The 21411-nt window shown below is 41.8% G+C and overlaps 2 protein-coding genes across 3 annotated transcripts in view; one reads left to right on the forward strand and one right to left on the reverse strand.

The window, feature by feature from the left end:
* The window catches only part of SIDT1 (SID1 transmembrane family member 1), a 108867-nt gene that overhangs the window by 63728 nt on the left and 23728 nt on the right, over positions 1-21411 (reverse strand). For both annotated transcript variants that reach the window (XM_056109280.1, XM_056109279.1), the window contains exons 2-3: positions 6045-6166; positions 4955-5125 (exon numbers count right to left, since the gene is read on the reverse strand). In XM_056109280.1, coding sequence (XP_055965255.1) covers positions 4955-5125; positions 6045-6166 — 293 coding nt within the window. The remainder of the gene's footprint in view (positions 1-4954; positions 5126-6044; positions 6167-21411) is intronic.
* Positions 1-21411, forward strand: part of SPICE1 (spindle and centriole associated protein 1) — a 158411-nt gene that overhangs the window by 34649 nt on the left and 102351 nt on the right. The gene's annotated exons all lie outside the window — the stretch shown is intronic.

Here is a 21411-nt window from a genome sequence, read left to right on the forward strand (position 1 = left end):
TGAGAGTTAGAAAGATATATAAGGGTTAAAGTGTTTACGCTACAAGAGACTAATCTGAGACACCACATGGTCTCTCAGCACCAGAGGGGTGGCCAGGTGACTCCTGGCATCTTTGGCCCTTGCACTGAACTGCTAGCCTGATGGCCTAGATTTGTTAGGAAAGGCCCCTGGGCCTCCTGAGCATCTCGTGGGAGCCACCTTCTGCCCCCCAAAGCCAGCATCCCCCTAAAAAAAGAGTTTCTGTTCTTATTTCTAATTCATCCCTTCTCTATCAGGATTTCTTGCACACATCCCACCAAAATTTCTTTTGCAAAGGACAACAGTCACCTCCTCATTGCTTATCCAGTGGCGTAACCCTTAACTCCTTTAACCTTTCTGTGACATTTGACAGGACAACCACTTCCTCTGTCTGGAAATTCTTCCGCCCCCTAGGCTCTGTGACACCTGCTTTCCTGATTTTCTCACACTCATCTGATTATACCCACTCAGCCTCGTTTGATAGTTCCTGTTCTCAGAACATTTTTTGTTCTTTAATTTTTTTCATTTATTGACTCTGGGTTTACAATACTATACAAGTTTTGGAAATACAGTTTTACATCTCCATTTAAAAAATATGGCGGGGGGGGGGGTGTTGCGACATACCCAACAGTTTTCAGGTTTACTTGAATGTGGGTTGGCCATGCACAGAGCAAGCTGTTAACCTGCTATACTGTCTCTCCATCCCTTCACACCTCCGTTTATGTTTACACCTCACCGCACCCATGATCTAAGGTCTGGTCTTACACACTGTGAAATACTCTCCCTCTATACTCTCCTTCCATTCCACTTTTCCCTTCTGCTATGTTAAGCACAGACTTTTCGGAGCCTAAGAATTATTCTTACTGTGTTTTGTTAGTCAGGGCTGGAGCAATAGCACAGCCGGTAAAGCGTTTGCCTTGCACGCGGCCGACATGGCCAGCCCGGGTTCGATTCCTCTGCCCCTCTCGGAGAGCCCACACGGCAAAGCCTGGCAAGCTTCCTGTGATGTATCTGATATGTCAAAAACAGTAACAACAAGTCTCACAATTTGCTGTGAGATATTACTGGTGCTCGCTTGAACAATTCGATGAGCAACAGGAGGACAGTGCTACAGTGCTACAGTGTTTTGTTAGTTGCTTTGGTTTGATTATTTATATTTGACCTGTTAGCAAAACCATTCAATAATTATCTTTCATATTCTGGGTTATTTTGCTTAGCTAATCACCTCAAGGCCCATCCATGTTATCACAAAAGGCAAAATTTCATTTCTTGAATAGCTGACTAGTTTTTGTTAACACGTACATATATATGTTTATATATAAATTATTCATCTAGTCATTTGTGGAAAGTAATTTAGGTTGTTTCCACATCAGGCCATTTTGGAAAAAAGAATATAACATGTCATCCTTTTTAAAAAATATTGGGGGGAGGGCAGGCAATACCTGGTAGTGCTCAGGGCTTACTCCTGGCACTATGTTCAGTGATTACTTGTGTAACCATAGTTACTGAGATCAAACCTGAATTGGCACATGCAAGATAAATGCCCTACCCTCTATCTCTTTGACTCCCATATAATTCTATTTTTATCTTGTTTTACTTAGCCATAGATATCATATATAAGATATATATATATACTATTTATATCCAATTGTAATAAAATTCTATATATATCCAGCTATGACCAAAAAGGCAGTGAATTTTATGTCTCTGTCTGTGGTTCAGTGCTATTCTTGGGAGTTAGAAAGATATATTTTCTCTCTCAGACTGTTGGAAAATTTAAAAATTATTATTATTATATTTTGATTTTGCCCATTCCTGGTGGTTTGGGTTTGATAAATTTATCAATCTTTCTGAGTTTGGGGTAATCTTATTACTAAGAACTTTCCCTGCATTAAGAGAAGTTCTTTGCTTTTTAAATGATCACAGTACTTTTTTCTTTTCTTTCTTTTTTTTGTACATTTTTTGCTCATCATAAAATAAGGACTAGATTCCTAATTATTAATGTAGGGAGAAAAAAACAAATCTGAACCATATTTCATGTACCTTCTAGATGGCCATTCCAAAATATAAGCCCAAACTGATACAAAGAATTTTGACTCAGTTCTTCAGTGTTTGATTTCAGGTCTCACCACAATCCTCACTATTCTTCCAAAACCATCATCTCTGGTCACCAGTGATACTAGATAATACAGATATAAATGCTGATACAAGACAATACAGGACCAGGAAAGAAGAGACAGAAGTATTTCAATACAGTCTTGGTTTATTCTCATTCTGTTCTCAAAGAGCCTTAGTAACTGGGTGCATTTGAAATTCTCTGAATGTTTGGCTCCTGAAGTAATGTCATGTTATGAAAGATGAGAACAGAAAATAATGCAAAGAAATAGATATCCTGTTTCACTGGCACATCATTCATTAACACTTCTGGACCTGCGACCTTATGACATCAGATTTGCAAAATTTAGTTCTCCAAAGGTCTAATTAAGCCACACAGAAAACTGGCCCTGAATTCAAGTACCCTGACACCAGGCGACAGCAACCAGGCAAAGACACAGATACCAGTATGGAAAGGCAAGACTTCTCTTTCAAACTATGCTTTTTTTTTTTTCATGCAATGTGCTTGCTATTGCTTCCTTCAAATATAGGCTAATGAATGTATGTATTGTTAATATTATAAATATAATTTTAAAACTTTAACCTAAGACATATTTGATATGCCAAACACAGTAACAACAAGTCTCACAATGGAGACGTAACTGGGCCTGCTCAAGCAAATCGACGAACAATGGGAGGAGAGTGACAGTGACAGTGAACTTAAGTACCAAATTTCCAAATTGCTTAAAGGCAATGGTTTTAAGCTCTGTCTGTACTGTTTTTTTTTTTGTTTTTGGGTCACACCCAGCAATGCACAGGGGCTACTCCTGGCTCATGCACTCAGTAATTACTCCTGGCAGTACTTGGGGGACCATATGGGATTCTGGGAATTGAACCCAGGTCGGCCGCATGCAAGGCAAATGCCCTACCCACTGTGCTATCGCTCCAGCCCCTCTGTCTGTACTTTTGAATAATCTGGGAAAACCTTGAATATACACAATACATATACTACTGCTCAAACCTCCCACCTAAAGATTTTGACTTAATTGATCTGGGGGAATCTTATTACCAGAAACTCCCTTTGGATTTGGAGGAGTTCTTTACTCACAGCACCCTTTTCTACATCAAATTCTTGGGGAATCTAGGGAAAAATTACTGAGTCTATCTCTGTTCTTCTGACCATTTAGTCGTCCTTTGCTCATCTGTCTTGATCAGTGAAGTACTGTCAAAGGATGTAAAAAAAAAATCAAGATAGAGGCTGAAGAGATAAGTTGGGTGCCTTCCCTGCATGTGGCAGACCTGGGTTCAATACCCAGCACCCCATATGGTTCCCTGAGTCCAAATAGGATTGATTTATGAGCACAGAGCCAGGAGAAAGCCCTGAGTACTACATGTTATGGACCCAAAATAAAAAAAGGGCAAAATAAAAATTTGTCTCCTTAAAATGGAGATCCTAGAAATAGTCTATTTTTGATACTTAAGGCAAATAGGTTCTAGAGGTCTTCGGCTGCTGGGGCTCTGCTCGGGGTGGGGAGGGAAACTCAACCCGCCCCCCTCCAAGGGACCCCAGCGAGGACAGCCAGGCGCAGGGGCAGGAGATTCTGCGCTGTTCTCTTCCAGGAGCTGGGTTTTATAGTCTCTGGGTCTTGGCCGTTGATGGGATTACACAGCGCCGGGGGGGCAGTTGGTGGGTGTGACCCCTGCCTACTGGAAGATGGAGGATCTGGGTGGAGGATGCTCAACCCCGATCCGAGCAGGCTTGGAGATCTCAGCCTAGGGACCCGCATGCCTTTGTTCCTCTGCCGGTACCTTCATGCATCTGGAGAGTGGTCTCAGCACTCTCAGCAGAGCCCCAGCAGCCGAAGACCTCCAGAACCAGCCACAACCATGCTGATATATAAGCGATAGCACAGTGGTAGGGCGTTTGCCTTACAAGCGGCCAACATGGCCGACCCGAGTTCGATTCCTCCGCCCCTCTCGGAGAGCCCGGCAAGCTACCAAGAGTATCTCGCCCGCACAGCAGAGCCTGGAAGCTACCCATGATGTATTCGATATGCCAAACACAGTAACAACAAGTCTCAAAATGGAGATGTTACTGGGCCTGCTCGAGCAAATCGATGAACAATGGGAGGACCGTGTCCATGACCGTGATATATCCTGGAAAAGAAAGCTGAAGTAACAAGTATTAGGGGGAAAAAACTGCCTAAGATCTTCATTAAAACATTAACAAAGCTTCTTTTAAGAGAGTAGAACTACCAGAGCTATAGCAATAGCACAGCAGGTAGGGCATTTGCCTTGCATGTGGCCGACCAGGGTTCGATTCCCAGCATCTCATATGGTCCCCTGAGTACCACCAGGGGTGATTCCTGAGTACAGAGCCAAGAGTAACCCCTAAGCATCACTGGGTGTGACCCAAAAGGCAAAAAAAAAAGAGTAGAACTAGGGATATGAAATAATTCAGTAGGCTGGGGCTCATGTGTTTAAAGTTGAAGGCTCAGTTTGATACCTGGCACTACATGTTCCTCAGGCACCCCTAAGCACTGAATTAGGAGTAGTACTCAGAACCACCAGTCTGCTAAAAAGGACTATAAAAGCACTGTAGTCAAGTCCGGACTCTAGTCATTCTTGCCTGCAGATAGGACAATGCCCCCACCCAGACCTTTAAGAATAGATTCCCAGCTGCATGTCGACCCTCTCTGAGCAGAAGTCAGAAGGGGCTGAGACAGTCTGTCAGATGGATGTCTTTTCTCTGGTGTTTGGCCTGGGAGAAGCGGGAGTGTGCGTGCACAAATGCAGGAGGAGTGGACAAACGTGCAGGATGGGCTGCCCGGGCCCTGCTTACTGCAGCTGGAAGTGCTTGATTTTGGTGACCAGCAGTTTGTACTGCGCACCCAGGGGTGCCATGGACGCAACATCTACAAATATCAGTTGCTGCAGAGGTCCTGTTTCGTTGGTCGCTTCTGAGGGACATAAAGTACGGCTCACTTCCTGGTAGTTGTAGGTCCGCTGGTACCTGTAGAGGCCAATGGAGAGGAGAACCGGTGAAAACAAGAAAGAGCCTCAAAAAACAAGCCAGCAAAGAGGGTTGTCACATGCCTGCCTCCCTCCCCCACCCCCCACACACACCATTTGCTTTCAAGTTCTTAATTTTTAAAATTTCCGACTGGTCTTGCTGGTAGTGATTTTAGACTCAGAATTGTTGGCAGATTATTGTGCTGAGCAACATCGGCTGTGTCTTTACCTTACACTGAACCATTCTCTTAATTCAGTGTGGATAAATATCTAATTTAATGGAGAAACTGTTCAGACAATCAGTTCAGTACATTTCTGTATACTTCGAGCTTTTGTTCAGTGTATAAAGAGAACCCAATAATCTAAGTCCAGACTCTCAGAATCAGTGAGTCAATCCTCAAATTCACCAATCTCTAAAAATGATTTAATATCATACTATATGCCCATGTTTATACTCTTTATTAATACTATAGTGCTATGAACACTTGCCTTTGTAAAAATATATATCTGTGAGGGCAGGGATATTCCTCCCTTTTCCCACTCTTCTATCTCTAGCAGTTAATAGTATCATGAAATGAGGAATGCCTACTTGGTGAGCATTTTGAATAGTGGGGAGTCATCAGCCTCTAGGTTTAGACCTATCCTGAGTCATTGATCCACAAACAAACCCAATTCAGGGTAGAATTAAAATAGCAGGAGTTCTAAAGTTCTTCAAGTCTAGGGAAAAAAGCATTTCTGAACTTCAACAATGGAGGACCCTGAACATTCCAGCGCCTGTTGGGTCTTGTACATAAGGTGCCACTATATCAATATTCTGAATGTCTTACTGCTCCAGTCCCAAGGGAAAAGACCAACTAAGGTCTAGGACATTGAAAGAAACCAAATGATGTGAAGTTGTACAGGGAAAGCAATCCACTTACAGTCCTTGGAAGAGGAGTGGCACCTGCCAGGACAGTACCGCTTTCTGTTGGCGAACCACAACCAGGACTGGGTAGTTGAGGTTCTCTGTGGAACTGTTCACATAGACCCTCACAGCATTCACCTGTGTAACACAGAGAGACAAACAGTTCATACACATCACTTGCACACACATGCATACAGGATAGTTGTCATCCAAAGTTCAAAAACTTTTAATCCCTTGGGGCTGAAGTGATAGTACAGCAGGTAGGGCATTTGCTTTGCATGCAGTCGACCCAGGTTTGATTCCCAGGATCCCATATGGTCCCCTGAGCACCACCAAGAGTAATTCCTGAGTGCAAAACCAAGAGTAACCCCTGTGCATCACCAGGTGTGACCCAAAGAGAAAAAAAAAAAGAACTCAATCCCTCTTGTTCCTGATCACAACCATTTCAAATGTCTTTCCTCACTCACTTCATAAACAGTAATTCTTAACATTGATCATACAACTGAAATCACCAGAAGGTGATTCATCCACAAATATCTCAATATATCAGTTGCTGAAAACCTTTAATTTTAGTTTGGAAAAAATCATTGGTGCTTCAAACCAAAATGTTTTACTTAGTTTAATTTAAGTCCAGCAGATGGCCTGATGCTTCCCAAGCAACAAACACCAAAGAGGCTGACTATTTTTCTCTTCGACCTGTGCTAACACATAAATCAATCCCTGGCACAAAATGCTTTTTAAAATCAGACAAGTCCAGAATTTAACACCATCATGGTAGCTTTAAGGACAAGATATTGAGTTGTGACCCTGGATCTAGATGGTTTTGGTATTTCCTTTGTTTTTTTAGAGTAACATAATCAATATGGAAAAATAGAAAGCAAACTAAAAAAGAATAAAGGGAATTCTCTTTGACCTGAGATTTCCCTTACTGCAGGAAGGCCTTAGTATTATCTTGAAAAACTCTTTATTAGAGTTTAAAAAATGAAATAAGGAAATTCTGCTATTAATCCTTGATGATCTAATCACACATTCAAAATTGAATTTGAGAAGAACCCAGGCAGCACAGTTTGATATGTTACTATTTGATTCTCTTCTATCATTCTCTTTGATCAAGCTACTTTGGTTTTTTAATATTAAAGCAGTGCAAGAGGAATTTATTAAGTTGATAAGGAATCCATGCTACGAAGGGACTATTTCTTTCTGCCTACACATTGTTTCCATGGAAATGATGCTCCAGGAGATGATTGCCAAAACTCACTCCAAACCTCCAGTTGTTCCACAGTCCCCTCAAACTCAATCTGTCTGAAACAGAATATATCAGTCCTTTCATCCAACTAAACTTCTTTACAATGCCCGGCTGAGTTTCATGAATGACCCCACAGTGCAGTCATTCATCAAAACCTAAAACCTGAGAGTCAACTTCAACAGCTTATGAAGTTCTGCTGCTTCTATCTCGACCACGTCCACATTCAGATCTTCCCGCCCCTCCTCGCACATCTTCTGGTCACACGCTCATACTGTGGTCCTTCACCTTATTGACAGATTTCTCTCTGGTCTTCTTCTCCCTAGGACTGCATCTTTTTGGATGCCTGTTTTATAATATCCTGCTAAAAAGGGCTTCTGCTGCTCTGGGAATGTTTATATTTATCTCTAAGTCACACTCATGTTTTTACCATTCAGCTTTAATAACTATTAGCTTGTTTCATCTATAACTCCTATTTTTCACACATGTACGCTAATATGAATTACTTTACAGTTAACTCCAAAGATTGCAGCACTTCGTCTGTAACTCATTAAGTGTGTATTTCTAAGAGATGAAGTCACCTTTTAAAAATTTAACTCATTGCCATTATTATACTTAGTAAAATTCAAAATAATTCTTTATAATTTTACAAAATTTAAATGGAATTTAAATTTATTTATATGTATATGTATATGTATTATATGTATTTATATATAAATACATAAACATATGTATTTATATATAAATACATAAACATATGTATTTATATATAAATACATAAACATATGTATTTATATATGTTTATGTATTTATATATAAATACATATGTTTATGTATTTATATATTTCTTGGCTTTTTGGGTCACCTTAGCAATTCTCAAGGGTTACTTACCCCTAGCTCTGCACTCAGGTATTACTCTTGGCAGTGCTTGGGGAACCATAAGGGATGCCGGAGATTTCACTCTGGTAGGTCACGTGCAAGGGAAATGCTCATCCCACTGTACTATTGCTCTGACCCCTGAATTTATTTTAAAAGATACCTTTTTCTTAAGAAGTTAAATTGGTTACGGGGGCACTGAAAAGATTGTACAGTGGGCAAGGCTCTTGCCTGGCATGTGACTGACCCTGGATGAATCCCTGGCATGCCTATGGTCCCCTGAACCCACTAGGAGTGATCCCTGAGCACAGAGCACAGAGAACTTCTGGGTGTGGCCTAAAAACCAAAAACCAAAACCCAAAAAATGATTGCAGGCTAGAGAGATAGTACAGCAGGTGGGGCACTTACCTTAAATGCTGTTGACCTGGTTCAATCCCCAGCACCTCATAGGGTTCCCTGAGCTCCACAAAAGTGATCCCTGAGCATAGAGCTAGAGTAATACATAAGCACTACCTAGTATGACCCACCCCCCCAAAAGATTAAAAGCAAGATCCATACATTGTATTTGAGTCTCTTTTTAATCTAAAGTTACTCTTCTCCCCCCCCCCCCCCGCCATATTTGTTAGAGAAAGTTACAAAGCAACCGTGCAAATCTGAAAGACCTACATTCTAAGTTTTGCTAATTGCATCGTGTTAGCGTCATTAAACAGTTTCTTTACTTTTGGGGGGGAAGGGGGTTGTGCTGCTGATGGGGGCGGCAGGGGGACGGTGTTTGGGCCATACCCTATGCTAGGGTGCTCAGGTTTACTTCTGTCTCTGTGAATGTTCAGGAATCACTCCTGGCAGTGCTTAGGGGACATATGTAATTCTGGGGATCAAACTCAGGCTGGCTGTACATAAGTCAAGAACCTTATCTCTGGGGCTGGAGCAACAGTACAGTGGGTAGAGCATTTGCCTTGCATGTGGCCAACCTGAGTTTGATCCCCAGCATCCTATATGGTCCCCTGAGCACCGTCAGGGATAATTCCTGAGTGCATGAGCCAGGAGTAACCTCTGTGCATCACTGGGTGTGACCCCCCCCAAAACAAACAAGCAAACAAGCAAACAAACAAAGGAACCTTATCTCTAATCTGCTGTACTATAACTTCAGCCAAAATAATTTCCCTGATCTCCTATATTTTCTATAAACTGGTGGAACTGAAAGCCTGAGTAGACTCAAGTCACCGAGCTGCTCAGTTTTTTCTCTACATATTGAGTCATAGTCAAGATAATCTTCATCTCTCTGTACTATTTTATGTTTCAGTATTTTTAATATTTAAACATTTAATATTTTTTAAATTATTATTTATATATAGTATGTATAAAAACAACTTCAGTTTTTTCCTAAATTTTATTTTATTTTTATAAAGTTATTCACAATAATTTATTACATTGAATATTCAAACACCAACCCCACCACCATTGCACCTTCCCACTACCATATTTCAAATGTTTCCACCCCAAATCCCAAATTGTGCTCCCCAAAGTTTGGTACATCAGTGGTGTATGAGGGCTTATGCAGCTGCATTTGCAGGAATTCTAAAATTTAGAATACAACTATGAGCAGATTCACTCATGGGTGAGACATATGTTGTTCTCCTCCAGGAGCTTTATTTCTGAGTCTCTGGATCATGACAATTGATGAGATTACATGGCGCCAGGGGAAGTTTGTGGTGTGACTGTCAAGCTACTGGTGAACTTGGGAGATGGGGGTAGGGTGTCCATTCCCACTCCCAGCGAGCTTGGAGATTTCATTACTTCAGTTTTATCTCCTAGGCCTTAATGCTTGAGGAACCATGCGGTTTGGAGGCAAAGAACATGTGTTGTTCTGTGGGCCATGTAGCATGAGGGGCCAAACTCAAGTCCTTACACATGCGAAGCATGCACTCTACAATTTGAGCCACAACCCTGCTCCCAACTTTTATGTTTTTTCATAGAATCTTTAATTTATTTGCATAATGTTTTCAAGGTTTCTCCTCCATATTGTAGCATGTAGCAGTGTTTTATTCTTTTTTCATTTTGAAATAATATTCCCTTGTAAAAATATGCCACATTCATTTAATAATTTTTCAGTGGATGGACATTTTGGTTATTTACACTTTTGGCTATTACTATGAACATTTATATATGTTTTTGTGTGAGCATATGTTTTTGATTCTTTTGCATTTATACTATGAGTAAAGTTTTTGGGTGCCACAGTTACTCTGTTAAACTTTTTGAGAAAACTGCCAAAACACTTTCCAGAGAGATGCATCATTTTATACCACAATCACTTATTAACAATGAAAAATGTTCCAATGTCTCCATATCTTTGCCAACATTTGTAACTGTTCTGCTTATCCTTGCCTGTATGAAGTCTATCTAACTGTGAACCAGACAGTATTTAAAGAGCTCACCTGCCTCTATTTTTGGGGGGAGTGGGTTCAAACCTGGCGATGCACAGGGGTTACTCCTGGCTCTGTACTCAGAAATTACTCCTGGCCATGCTCTGGGGACCATATGGGATGCTGGGAATCGAACCCAGCTTGGCCGCATGCAAGACAAACGCCCTACTGGCTGTGCTATTCCTCCAGCCCCTCACCTGTCTGACTCTTTCAGAAGCTGCAAGCTCCAACTTTGTCGTTGCTATTGTTAGAGAGAGTAGGCTTGGTAACGGATCAGTTTTTCAGTTCGTAACACCAACATTCAATAGCATTATACTGTGTGTGATTTGAGAGCATATTTAAGTCTGCTTTAAATCAACAGTTGTCACAATAGAGAAAAAAACAAACCCAAGGAAAATTGTGAGCTAGTTAAGTTTCAGCCTTAGCTTCCTTTTGTCCCTAGTTTCAGCCTCCTTCTTCCTTAGTGCAGAAGGATTCTGTCTCCCCATGAACCCCATTCCACTTGAATTCAGTGGTTCTCAAATTTTTGTGTACGTTCCCGCCTCTCAAGTGCACATTCCCACTCTCAGCATTTCTGATTCAGCAAATCAGTACTAGACCTTAAAATATGCATGGGCCGAGAAAGAGAGAACATGGGGCCTAAGGCACTTGCTTGCACCACCACCAGCAAATGCATCTTAGTAAGCATGCCAAGGGCTTCGCATACAAATAGAGTGGTGCCTGCACTTCAGGTAGGATTATTACCAAGAAAGTATCTAGTGGATAATCTTGTTAGTGGGAAATTTACCAACTGTTCCTTATTACAAGTTGGGTAACCATAAGGTCACCGACATCACTAGTGTGTCTGTAAGCTACAGTGTCTGGTAGGGCTGAATGCTGGCTAGGAGAAAGGAGACCCATTAGGATAGAGCAGCACCGAAGTATACCTGCCACAATCACCTCATTCTACTTGATTACTGGTCTGGCTCTTGTAATCCACTTATGTCTTTTATCATTTAATAATAATCTTAATAATCATAGTAATTTTAAACTCAGAGTTACTGGCACAATACAATGAAAAAAAATAGAGTAGGATATGGAAGGCCCTGTGCAATTTTCCAAGATGAACAGATAATGGATTACCCCATGAAAAGGACAGAATCCTGCTGAGATTTTGCTTTGTTTATCCAGAGTCTAAGTAAGGTTGAGAAAATTGGATTTCATTTGCAACAGTGAAGCAGGCTGTTTGAAAACAAAAGTCTGATATCTTGTAATAGTTTAATCCTTTTAAAAATTGAGGTAGCAGTGGGTGACAAATCTGCTTGGGAGCATAACTTCACACCTTTTTTGTTTATGTTGATTTTACATACACCACCAGAGTCCCCATACCCATTCATCACTGTTCATCGATTCCCTTGCCCCTTTGCAACAGACTTTTCTTTTTTGTTTCGTTTTTTGTTTTGTTTTAGTTTGGGGGCCACAACCAGCTGTGCTCAGGTCTTACTCCTGCCTGGATCTTCACTCAGGAATAATTCCTGGCGGACTCATGGGGACCATGGCGGAATCAGGGACCGTATGGGATGAGGGGGACTGAACCTAAGTTGGACTCATGCAAGGCAAATGCCTTACCTGCTATCCTATTGCTTGCACTCAGGCTGTTTTTAAAAAGCAGGTTTCCCAGTGACCAAAATACAAAGACAGTCCACAGAATGGGAAAGGATATTCACCAAATACACATCCGACAAGGGGTTGATATCAAGGATATACAAAGTTCTTCCACAAGAAGAAAACATCCAACCCTATCAGAAAATAGGGCGACGAAATGAACAGAAACTTCATCAAAGATGAAATTCGAATGGCTAAAAGGCACATGAGAAAATGCTCGACATCATTAATCATCAGGGAGATGCAGATCAAAACCACAATGAGATACCATCTCACACCACAGAGACTGGCCCACATCCAAAAGAACAAAAGCAACCGGTGCTGGTGCGGATGTGGTGAGAAAGGGACCCTCCTTCACTGCTGGTGGGAATGCCAACTGGTTCAGCCCTTCTGGAAAACAGTATGGACAATTCTCAAAACACTAGAAATTGAGCTCCCATTTGACCCAGCAATTCCACTCCTGGGAATATACCCCGGAGAGGCAAAAAAGTATAGTCGAAGCGACATCTGCAGTTGTCTGTTCATTGCAGCACTGTTTACAATAGCTAGAATCTGGAAAAAACCTGAGTGCCCAAGAACAGATGACCGGTTAAAGAAGCTTTGGTACATCTACACAATGGAATACTATATAGCTGTCAGAAAGGATGAAGTCATAAAATTTACATACAAGTGGTACTACATGGAAAGTATCATGCTAAGCGAAATGAGTCAGAAAGAGAGGGATAGACATAGAAAGATTGCATTCGTCTGGGGAACATAAAGTAACAAAATAGGAGACTAATATCCAAGAACAGCTGAGATAAGGACCAGGAGGATTACTCCATGGCTTTGAGGACAGTCACACACGCTAGGGGAAAAGGCAGCTCAGATAGAGAAGGGAGCACCAAATAAAGGGTGCTGGGAGGTTCCTCTCAGGATGGGAAATGCGTGACGAGAGTAGACTATAGTCCAAACTATAGTCTACTATAAAACTAAAGATTGCCACTCAATGTCTCTTTTGCAAACCACAGCACTCAAAAAGAGAGAGATAACAAAAGGAAATGCCCTGCCACAGTGGTAAGATGGGATGGCGGGAAGGTGGGTGGAAGGGATACTGGGACTGGTGGTGATGGAGAATGGGCACTGGTGGAGGGATGGTATTCGATCATTGTATAACTGAAACCCAAGCACAAAAATTTGTAAGTCTACAGCTGTACCTCATGGTGTTTCACTAATAAAAATTTAAGGAAAAAAAGCAGGTTTCCACCTCACGTTGCATCTTTCTATTGTCATGACAACAAGAGCACTTTTATTATTACATATATCTTTTTTTCTAGGTTTTCTCCAGTAGGAAATTGTATCACAGATAAGAGAGAATGATTTTAGAACTGCCGTCTCTGAAGTTTTAGAAATCACAATTATGGATGGTCCTAAGACTTAGAGACTCCCTGTTTAATCTTTTGAAACCTGTCAAGAGGGAATTGTTAAAAGTGATAAGCAATATAATTCTGTCACATAAAAGTAGGAAACTCAATTTAACACAAAATCTAGTTTGTTTTTGCTAAAACAATAAAATTGTAGGCTTAATTAGTTTATACCACAGATGAATGATCTGTTTTTGCTGATGATTCCTTTCAGTATTTGCTAATGGTTCCTTTCCCTATCAAGAAATTGTTTAAGTAGCTCTGTTAAATTTAATGGATATGTTTTAGGATGTTCAGGTTCCTTGGTCTTTCTCTTCCTTTCCCATTCCTTTTCTTCTTTATTTTCTGTCATTATTGAACTCTCCTTGAGTCAGGAGCCATAGGAGGTTCTGACTCCTCAAACTTGTCCTTGAGGAGTTTATGATCTCATCAGAGAGACCATTAGAAATGCCAGTACCAGCGACTTGATCTGATGATAATATGGTAGTCATATGCCCTGGGCAAAGGCTGTGCTGACCCAGGGAGGGACATGTGAGAACACAGAGGCCAAATGGCCACTTCCTATATAACAGAGAAGCTGGGCTCTTTCTTGAGTCTCTGTTATTGCCTGCTTGTTACACATATTCTGACTTACATTGTTAGAGATCATTACATCCCCAAATATTCTCAGAGGGATCATCTAGTTTGAAAGTTCCCTTCATCATCGCTGGGGTGGTGTAAATTCCCCAAGGAAACTCAGCTTGGGGAAACTGTGAGTAGACCCCAGGATTCTTTTTTTTCTTTTCTTTTTTTTTTAATAGCCTAGGAGTACTGCTATTTGTTCAGCCATTGATTAAGATGATTGAATTGGGTATGAGTGTCACATTACTTTTTTAAAAAAACTTTCATCACCATGAGATAGTTACAAAGCTTTCATGTTTGAGATTCAGCCATAGAATGATGGAACACCCATCCCTCCACCTGTGCACATTTTCCACCACCCACATCCCAGTCCTCACCCTGCTTCTATGGCAGACAATTTCCCCAGCACTCTCTCTCTTATTTTGGGCATTTGTTGTGCTCGAAATTTCCCACCACCATTCAAGCCTACCTGCCAGGGGCAGATGCTAGATCATTTATTTTCCTTTGCTCATTTTGAATATCATGAGAGCTCGCACTGCTGTGACTGTATATGTCAATTTCTAGATTGCAAATGGTTGGATCCCAGGGTTCTTATCTCCACACAAATGGTTGGTCAGAACATGCTGTCATCACAATTTTTTTTTTGTTTCTTTATTTTGTGGGCCACACCTAGAAGTGCTCTGAAGTGACTCCCTCAGGAATTACTCCTGGCAGTGCTTGGGGCACCATGTGGGGTGCTGGGAATCAAAACTGGGTTGGTTACTTGTAAGGCAAATGCCCAGCCTGTGTACTATCTCGTTGTCCCCTCTATCATCACAATTTAAAAAAATCTTTTTAATTAAGTTACAAAGTGGGTTCGATTCCTCCGTCCCTCTCGGAGAGCCTAGCAAGCCACTGAGAGTATCCCGCCCCCACGGCAGAGCCTAGCAAGCTTCCCATGGTGTATTTGATATGCCCGAAACAGTAACAAGTCTCACAATGGGGACATTACTGGTGCCCACTGTAGCAAATCGATGAACAACCGGAGGACAATGCTACAGTGCAGTACTACAGAGTTGCGAAGTTGTTCAGTACTGAGTTTCATACAGTGTTCCAACACCCATCTCTTCACCAGTGCACATTTCCTGCCACCAATGTCCCTAGTTTCCCTCCCACCTGCCACCCTCATCCTCCTCGCTCCACCCCTCACCCCTCTCTTATTTTCCTTTTACACACTGTCATCACAATTTTGGGGACTTATTTTTGGGCCACAGCTAGTGATGCTAAGGGTATAGTCCTGGCTTTGCACGCAGAAAGTAGTCCTGATGGTGTTCAGGGGACCACATGGGATGCTGGGGATCAAACCCAGTCAGCAACATGGAAGGCAAGTGTCCTACTTGCAAGTACCTACTGTACTATCTCTCCTGCTCTGATCTACACAACTTTGAATCTCTGCTTCCACTAAACACAGTGGTCTGCAGGCTTCTCCTGCTATTCTAGGATGACATCAAGAAAATATATAAACACCATGAAGGAAGGGAAGGGACAAGCCATGGGTTAGAAGATGTTACATGTACATATACTCTATATAAGAATAACAAAACATCTTGAAAATTAAGAATCTTAAATACTCAGAACCACCAAAAGCCAATAAGAAAAAGGTAAAAGATCTTAACAGCAACTAAAACTAAGAGAAGAAATGACCAAAGAACATGTGAAAAGATGTTCAGCATTTGACACTCGTCAGCTAGTAAAGCCTCACAGGAATGATAGCACAACTGTTGCAAGGATATAGAGAGACATCAACTTTGTCCTCAGAAAAATAATAATACCAGGTGCCACAAATCAAAACAAGAAATATAAAGAGAAAATGTTATTGGGTACTTCTGCTTTAGGGAACAAATTTGCAACGTCTTCGGAAGATGAAGACGAGTTTACATTACACGCTAGACTTTCTACTGCTATCTTTATAAGCAAGAAAAACTATCTTATACATGCACAAGAAATCATGAAGAATATTCACTGCAAACACTGGTGATGATAACAAAATTAGAAACTTAAAAATCAACACAAGAAGTTAAATAAAAAGGGTTTAAACAGGTCAATGGTATTCATGCAGTGAGAGGCTATTCAGCAGTTAAAAATGAATTAATTAGAATATAAATCAGCATAATCAACTAAAGATTAATGTTAAAAAAAGAGCAGGTTGCTGAACAATACATATGCCTGCTACCATTTACATAAATGTACTAAAGCAAAAATAATGCTGTGTATCTTTAGTAAAACATTCTTCCATGGAAACTATATATAGACATCAAAGTTAAGCATTGAAGGAACTGCCACAGTTTTAACCCAGTAGAAGATTTGAGATTCCTAGTTTGGAGATGCGACTATTCCTCTAGTCATGAAGCAGCCTATGCAGCACACACACACACCTGTCCCCTTTGCCATAGTCCCATAAAAGTGACGTGAGAGGGCTCAGATGGAAGCCGTACACCCAGAGCACCAGTGGTTCAGGGGAACTACATCTTTTAAAGTGGCAGTAAGCCTGGCCTTTGCTCCAGAGGGAAAAATAGTCTCTATCTTTCGAAACTGTTTATTTTATAAATACCTCAAAACAAGCAGTAGAGAAAACATTTCAGTTAGAACCTGCTGGTAAAATTACAGGAATCAGAAGACCTGGAAAAAAATTTTGCGTCCATAGCACTGACTTAGGGATCAAAGAAGATTACTAGAACCAGGGTGAGGGCAAACAAAGACTATTAACTGTCTTCTTGTTGAAGCTGAGTTGAGTTATACTGTTTTTTGTTTGTTTGCTTGTTTTGTTCTGTTTTGGTTTGGGGTCATTCCTGAAGGAGCTTAGGTATTACTCCCAGCTTGGTGCTCATGAGTCACTCCGGGTGGTGCTTGAGGGACCGTTTGGTATTGGGGATCACAGTGGGCCTCCTGCATGCAAAGCACATGTCCTGCCATTAAACTATTTCTTGGCCCTGAGTTGAGGTGTTTTTTACCCTGATCTCCCATAAGAAAATAGTAAAAATATTACTAAGCGCTTCTACACAAAAAATAGTATGAATAATTACTAAGCGTTTTGAAGTCTGAAGCATTTCAAAAACAACCAAAGGAAGATAGCAAGCAGATCTTTGGAGTTTCCCACTTCTGAGTGACAATCCTTATTTGATAAAGACTGTTGTTTGGGGCTGTAGCAAATGCTCTGTCCCAAAACTGCTTAACTCTCTTGGCATATTTCTGCCATAACTTACCCTTCCTGCACCAGCTGCAGAAGAGTGTATTAACTTTGGTCTCATTAACATGGCTCATTTTTTCCCTCATTTCTACCCTAAGGAAGGAATTCGATTCTTCATCTGGGAACCCAGATGAAGATAGTACTAGAGTAAACAGTAATGTGCTCACTTAGATCTTGTGTTATTAGGTGTATTCATTTCTTAGGGCTGTCGTCATGAAGTTCCACAAACTGAACAGAAGAAAATAACTGAAATGTATTCTTTCAGAATTCTGGAGGAAGGTATTCTGAAATCAGGCATTTAGCCAAACACTACAGTCCTGCCAAGACTCTGGATACCGTCTCTTCTTGCTTTATCCTCACCCCAAGTCCTACCAGCAATCCCTTGTGTGCCTTGGCTTGAGGCTGCATTATTCCTATCTCTGATCTGTGGTTACACAGTATTCTCACTGTCTCAGAATTCATGCTGTTCTCCTCTCTTTGGCCTTTATGTCCAAATTTCCCGCTTATTTTAAGAACCTTTGGTCAGATTGGGTTATGTATCATTTAATGACCTCGTCCTAACCTGATTTTGTTTTCAAAGACTTCAATTCTAGCTAAGGTCACATTCATAGGTCCCGGGCTTAGGGCTTCTGTACATATATCAACATCTGATATTGTATTTTTTGGGGGTGGGGGCGCATATCCAGTGATGCTCAGGGTTTACTTCTGGCTCTGTACTCAGGAATTACTCCTGGTAGTACCTGAGAGACCATATGGGACGCCAGGGATCAAATGCCCTACCTGTTCCAAGTTCCTCCCCCCCTTTTTTTGCCACACCTGGTAGTGCTCAGGGCTTACTTCTGGCTCTGCACTCTGATCACTCCTGGCAGGGCTTGGGAGGCCATATGGAATGTGGGGGATCAAACCTTGGTTGGCTGTGTGCAAGGCGAGCTTATCTGCTGCACTCTAGCTCCAACACCTGTAGAACTTTTAATAATAACATCATTCTCCAAGACTCTGGCCTTTTCCCTGAGCAGAAGCTAATCTTCAGTGTGCCAAGGTACTTCGTGTTGAGTGGCAGTAGGCCAGCTGGGCAAACACACTCTGGCTGTTGTCAGAAGACAGCTGCCCCTGAGCAGAGCAGCCTGCAGTTTTCAATTTCTTTCTAATTAGAGGCCAGAAAGTCTGATTCAATGAAGCATTTCACCCTGGCTCTTCATAACTACTGCAGTTGTTGCAATCACTTTTTTTTTTATCCAATTCTACTTTTCAATTCAATTCTTTTTTTTTTTTAATTTTTATTAGTGAAACACCATGAGGTACAGTTGTAAACTTACAAATTTTTATGCTTGGGTTTCAGTTGGCAGAGTCTCCTGCCCCTGTGCCTGGCTGTCCTTGCTGGGGCCCCTTGGAGGGGAGTGGGTTGAGTTTCCCTCCCCACCCCGAGCCAAGCTGCAGCAGCCGAAGACCTCCAGAACCAGCCACCACCATGCTAAGACCACTTTCCACACACATGAAGGTACCAGCAGAGGAACAAAGGCATGCAGGTCCCGGGGCTGAGATCTCCAAGCCTGCTTGGATTGGGGCTGAGCATCCTCCACCCAGATCCTCCATATTCCAGTAGGCAGGGGTCACACCCAACAACTGGCCCCCAGCGCCATGTAATCCCATCAACGGCCAAGACCCAGAGACTATAAAACCCAGCTCCCGGAAGCGACATCTTATTATCTCATTCTTACTTTGGACAACCTGGCAGGCTACCGACTGTAACCTGCCCACAAGGCAGAGTCTGGCAACTCCCCGTGTTGTACCCGATATGTCAAATACCAGTAACAATGATGGGTCTCATTCTCCTAACTCTGAAAGAGCCTTGAATATGGCACTTTATAATCTCAGGGCTAGGACAAAGGAGACATTACTGGTGCCTGCTCGAAGCAATCGACGAACAACAGGATGATTGTGATCATGACTAGGTTTCAGTTATACAATGATCGGGTACCCATCCCTCCAATAGTGCCCATTCTCCACCACCAATGATTCCAGTATCCCTCCCACCCCCCATCCCACCCCCATCCCACCTCACCTCTGTGGCAGGGCATTCCCTTTTGTTCTCTCTCTCCTTTTGGGTGCTGTGAGTGGCAATCATGTTTGGTCTATAGTCTATTTTCAGCATGCATCTCCCATCTTGGGAGAATCCTCCCAACACCCTCTACTTGGTGTTCCCTTCTCTATCTGAGCTGCCTTTTCCCCCAGCATGTGCGGTTGGCCTCCAAGCCATGGAAAGAACCTCCTGGTACTAATCTTGGCCACGCTTGGGTGTTAGTCTCCTATTTTGTTACTTTATATTCCACAGATGAATGCAATCTTTCTATGCCTGTCCCTTTCTTTCTGACTCATTTCACTTAGCATACTTTCCATGTAGTACCACTTGTATTGGGCTGGAGCAATAGCACAGCGGGAGGGCGTTTGCCTTGCACGCAGCCAACATGGCCGACCCGAGTTCGATTCCTCCACCCCTCTCGCAGAGCCCGGCAAGCTACCGAGAGTATCTCGCCTGCACGGCAGAGCCTGGAAAGCTCCCTGTGACGGATTCGATATGCCAGACACAGTAACAACAAAGTCTCCAATGGAGACGTTACTGGGCCCGCTCGAGCAAATTGATGATCAACGGGAGGGCCTTTACTTACTTTACTATGTTGAAAGTAGAGGCTGGAGCAATAGCAGATTGCTATAGAATATCAATTCTTTTTTTATATAAGCATTACAATATTCTTTTTTCAAATTTTTAAAAAAATTTATTTGTATAAAGTTGTTCACAATAATTTATTAAATTCAGTATTTCAACACCATTCGCACCACCATTGTACCTTCCTACCACTATTATTTCAAATTTTCCCACCACCACCCAAGCCTGCCCCAAAGGTAGATATTAAATAATTTATTTTGTATTGCTTGTTATGAATAGTCACTAAAAATGATCCAGAAAGATTATTTCCTTAGAGGAAAATGTGTGAAAATTATTATATCTCACCTTTTTTTTTTGCTTTTGGGGTCACACCCAGCAATGCACAGGGGTTAGTCCTGGCTCATGCACTCAGGAATTACTCCTGCCGGTGCTCAGATGACCATATGGGATGCTGGGAATCGAACCCGGGTTGGCCGTGTGCAAGGCAAACGCCCTACCCATTGTGCTATCACTCCAGCCCCATATCTCACCTTGGAGTCATTAAGCCCCTGTAAAAGAGATCACTAACATTTTGGTATAGGTTGAGATTTGTGTGCTTATATATACATATATGTATGTGTGTGTGTATATATATGTGTGTGTATACATATGTATATATACATATATGTATGTGTGTATATATATAAATGTGTAATGTGTATATACATCACTGTCACTGTCACTGTCCTCCCGTTGTTCATCGATTTGCTTGAGCGGGCCCAGTAACGTCTCCATTGGAGACTTTGTTGTTACTGTGTTTGGCATATCGAATACGTCACGGGGAGCTTGCCAGGCCCTGCCGTGTGGGCGAGATACTCTCTCGGTAGCTTGTCGGGCTCTCTGAGAGGGGTGGAGGAATCGAACTCGGGTCGGCCATGTTGGCTCCGTGCAAGGCAAATGCCCTACCGCTGTGCTATCGCTACACATATATATGTATATATATGTATATATGTATATATATGCATATATATATATATATAGAGAGAGAGAGAGAGAGAGCAAGATCGGTTACCTTCTATTTTACACCCCATCCAACCTGGTGTGCTACTCTTGGTTCCTCAGTGGCATAAAGTATGAGATGTCGCTCCAGAAATTCTAAAATTTTAAAAGGGTCCTAGAGCTGGAGTTACATTTTTAACAACATGAAAATATTCTTATGTTTATGGGTGTGATTGAAATTTCCCCTGCTTGATTAGACCTTGGAAAACAATCTTCTGTGAGTGTATGCTGGAACGAGGAAAGG

Source organism: Sorex fumeus, unplaced genomic scaffold (genome assembly GCF_029834395.1).
Source record: "Sorex fumeus unplaced genomic scaffold, SorFum_2.1 ptg000265l, whole genome shotgun sequence".
NCBI lineage: Eukaryota > Metazoa > Chordata > Mammalia > Eulipotyphla > Soricidae > Sorex > Sorex fumeus.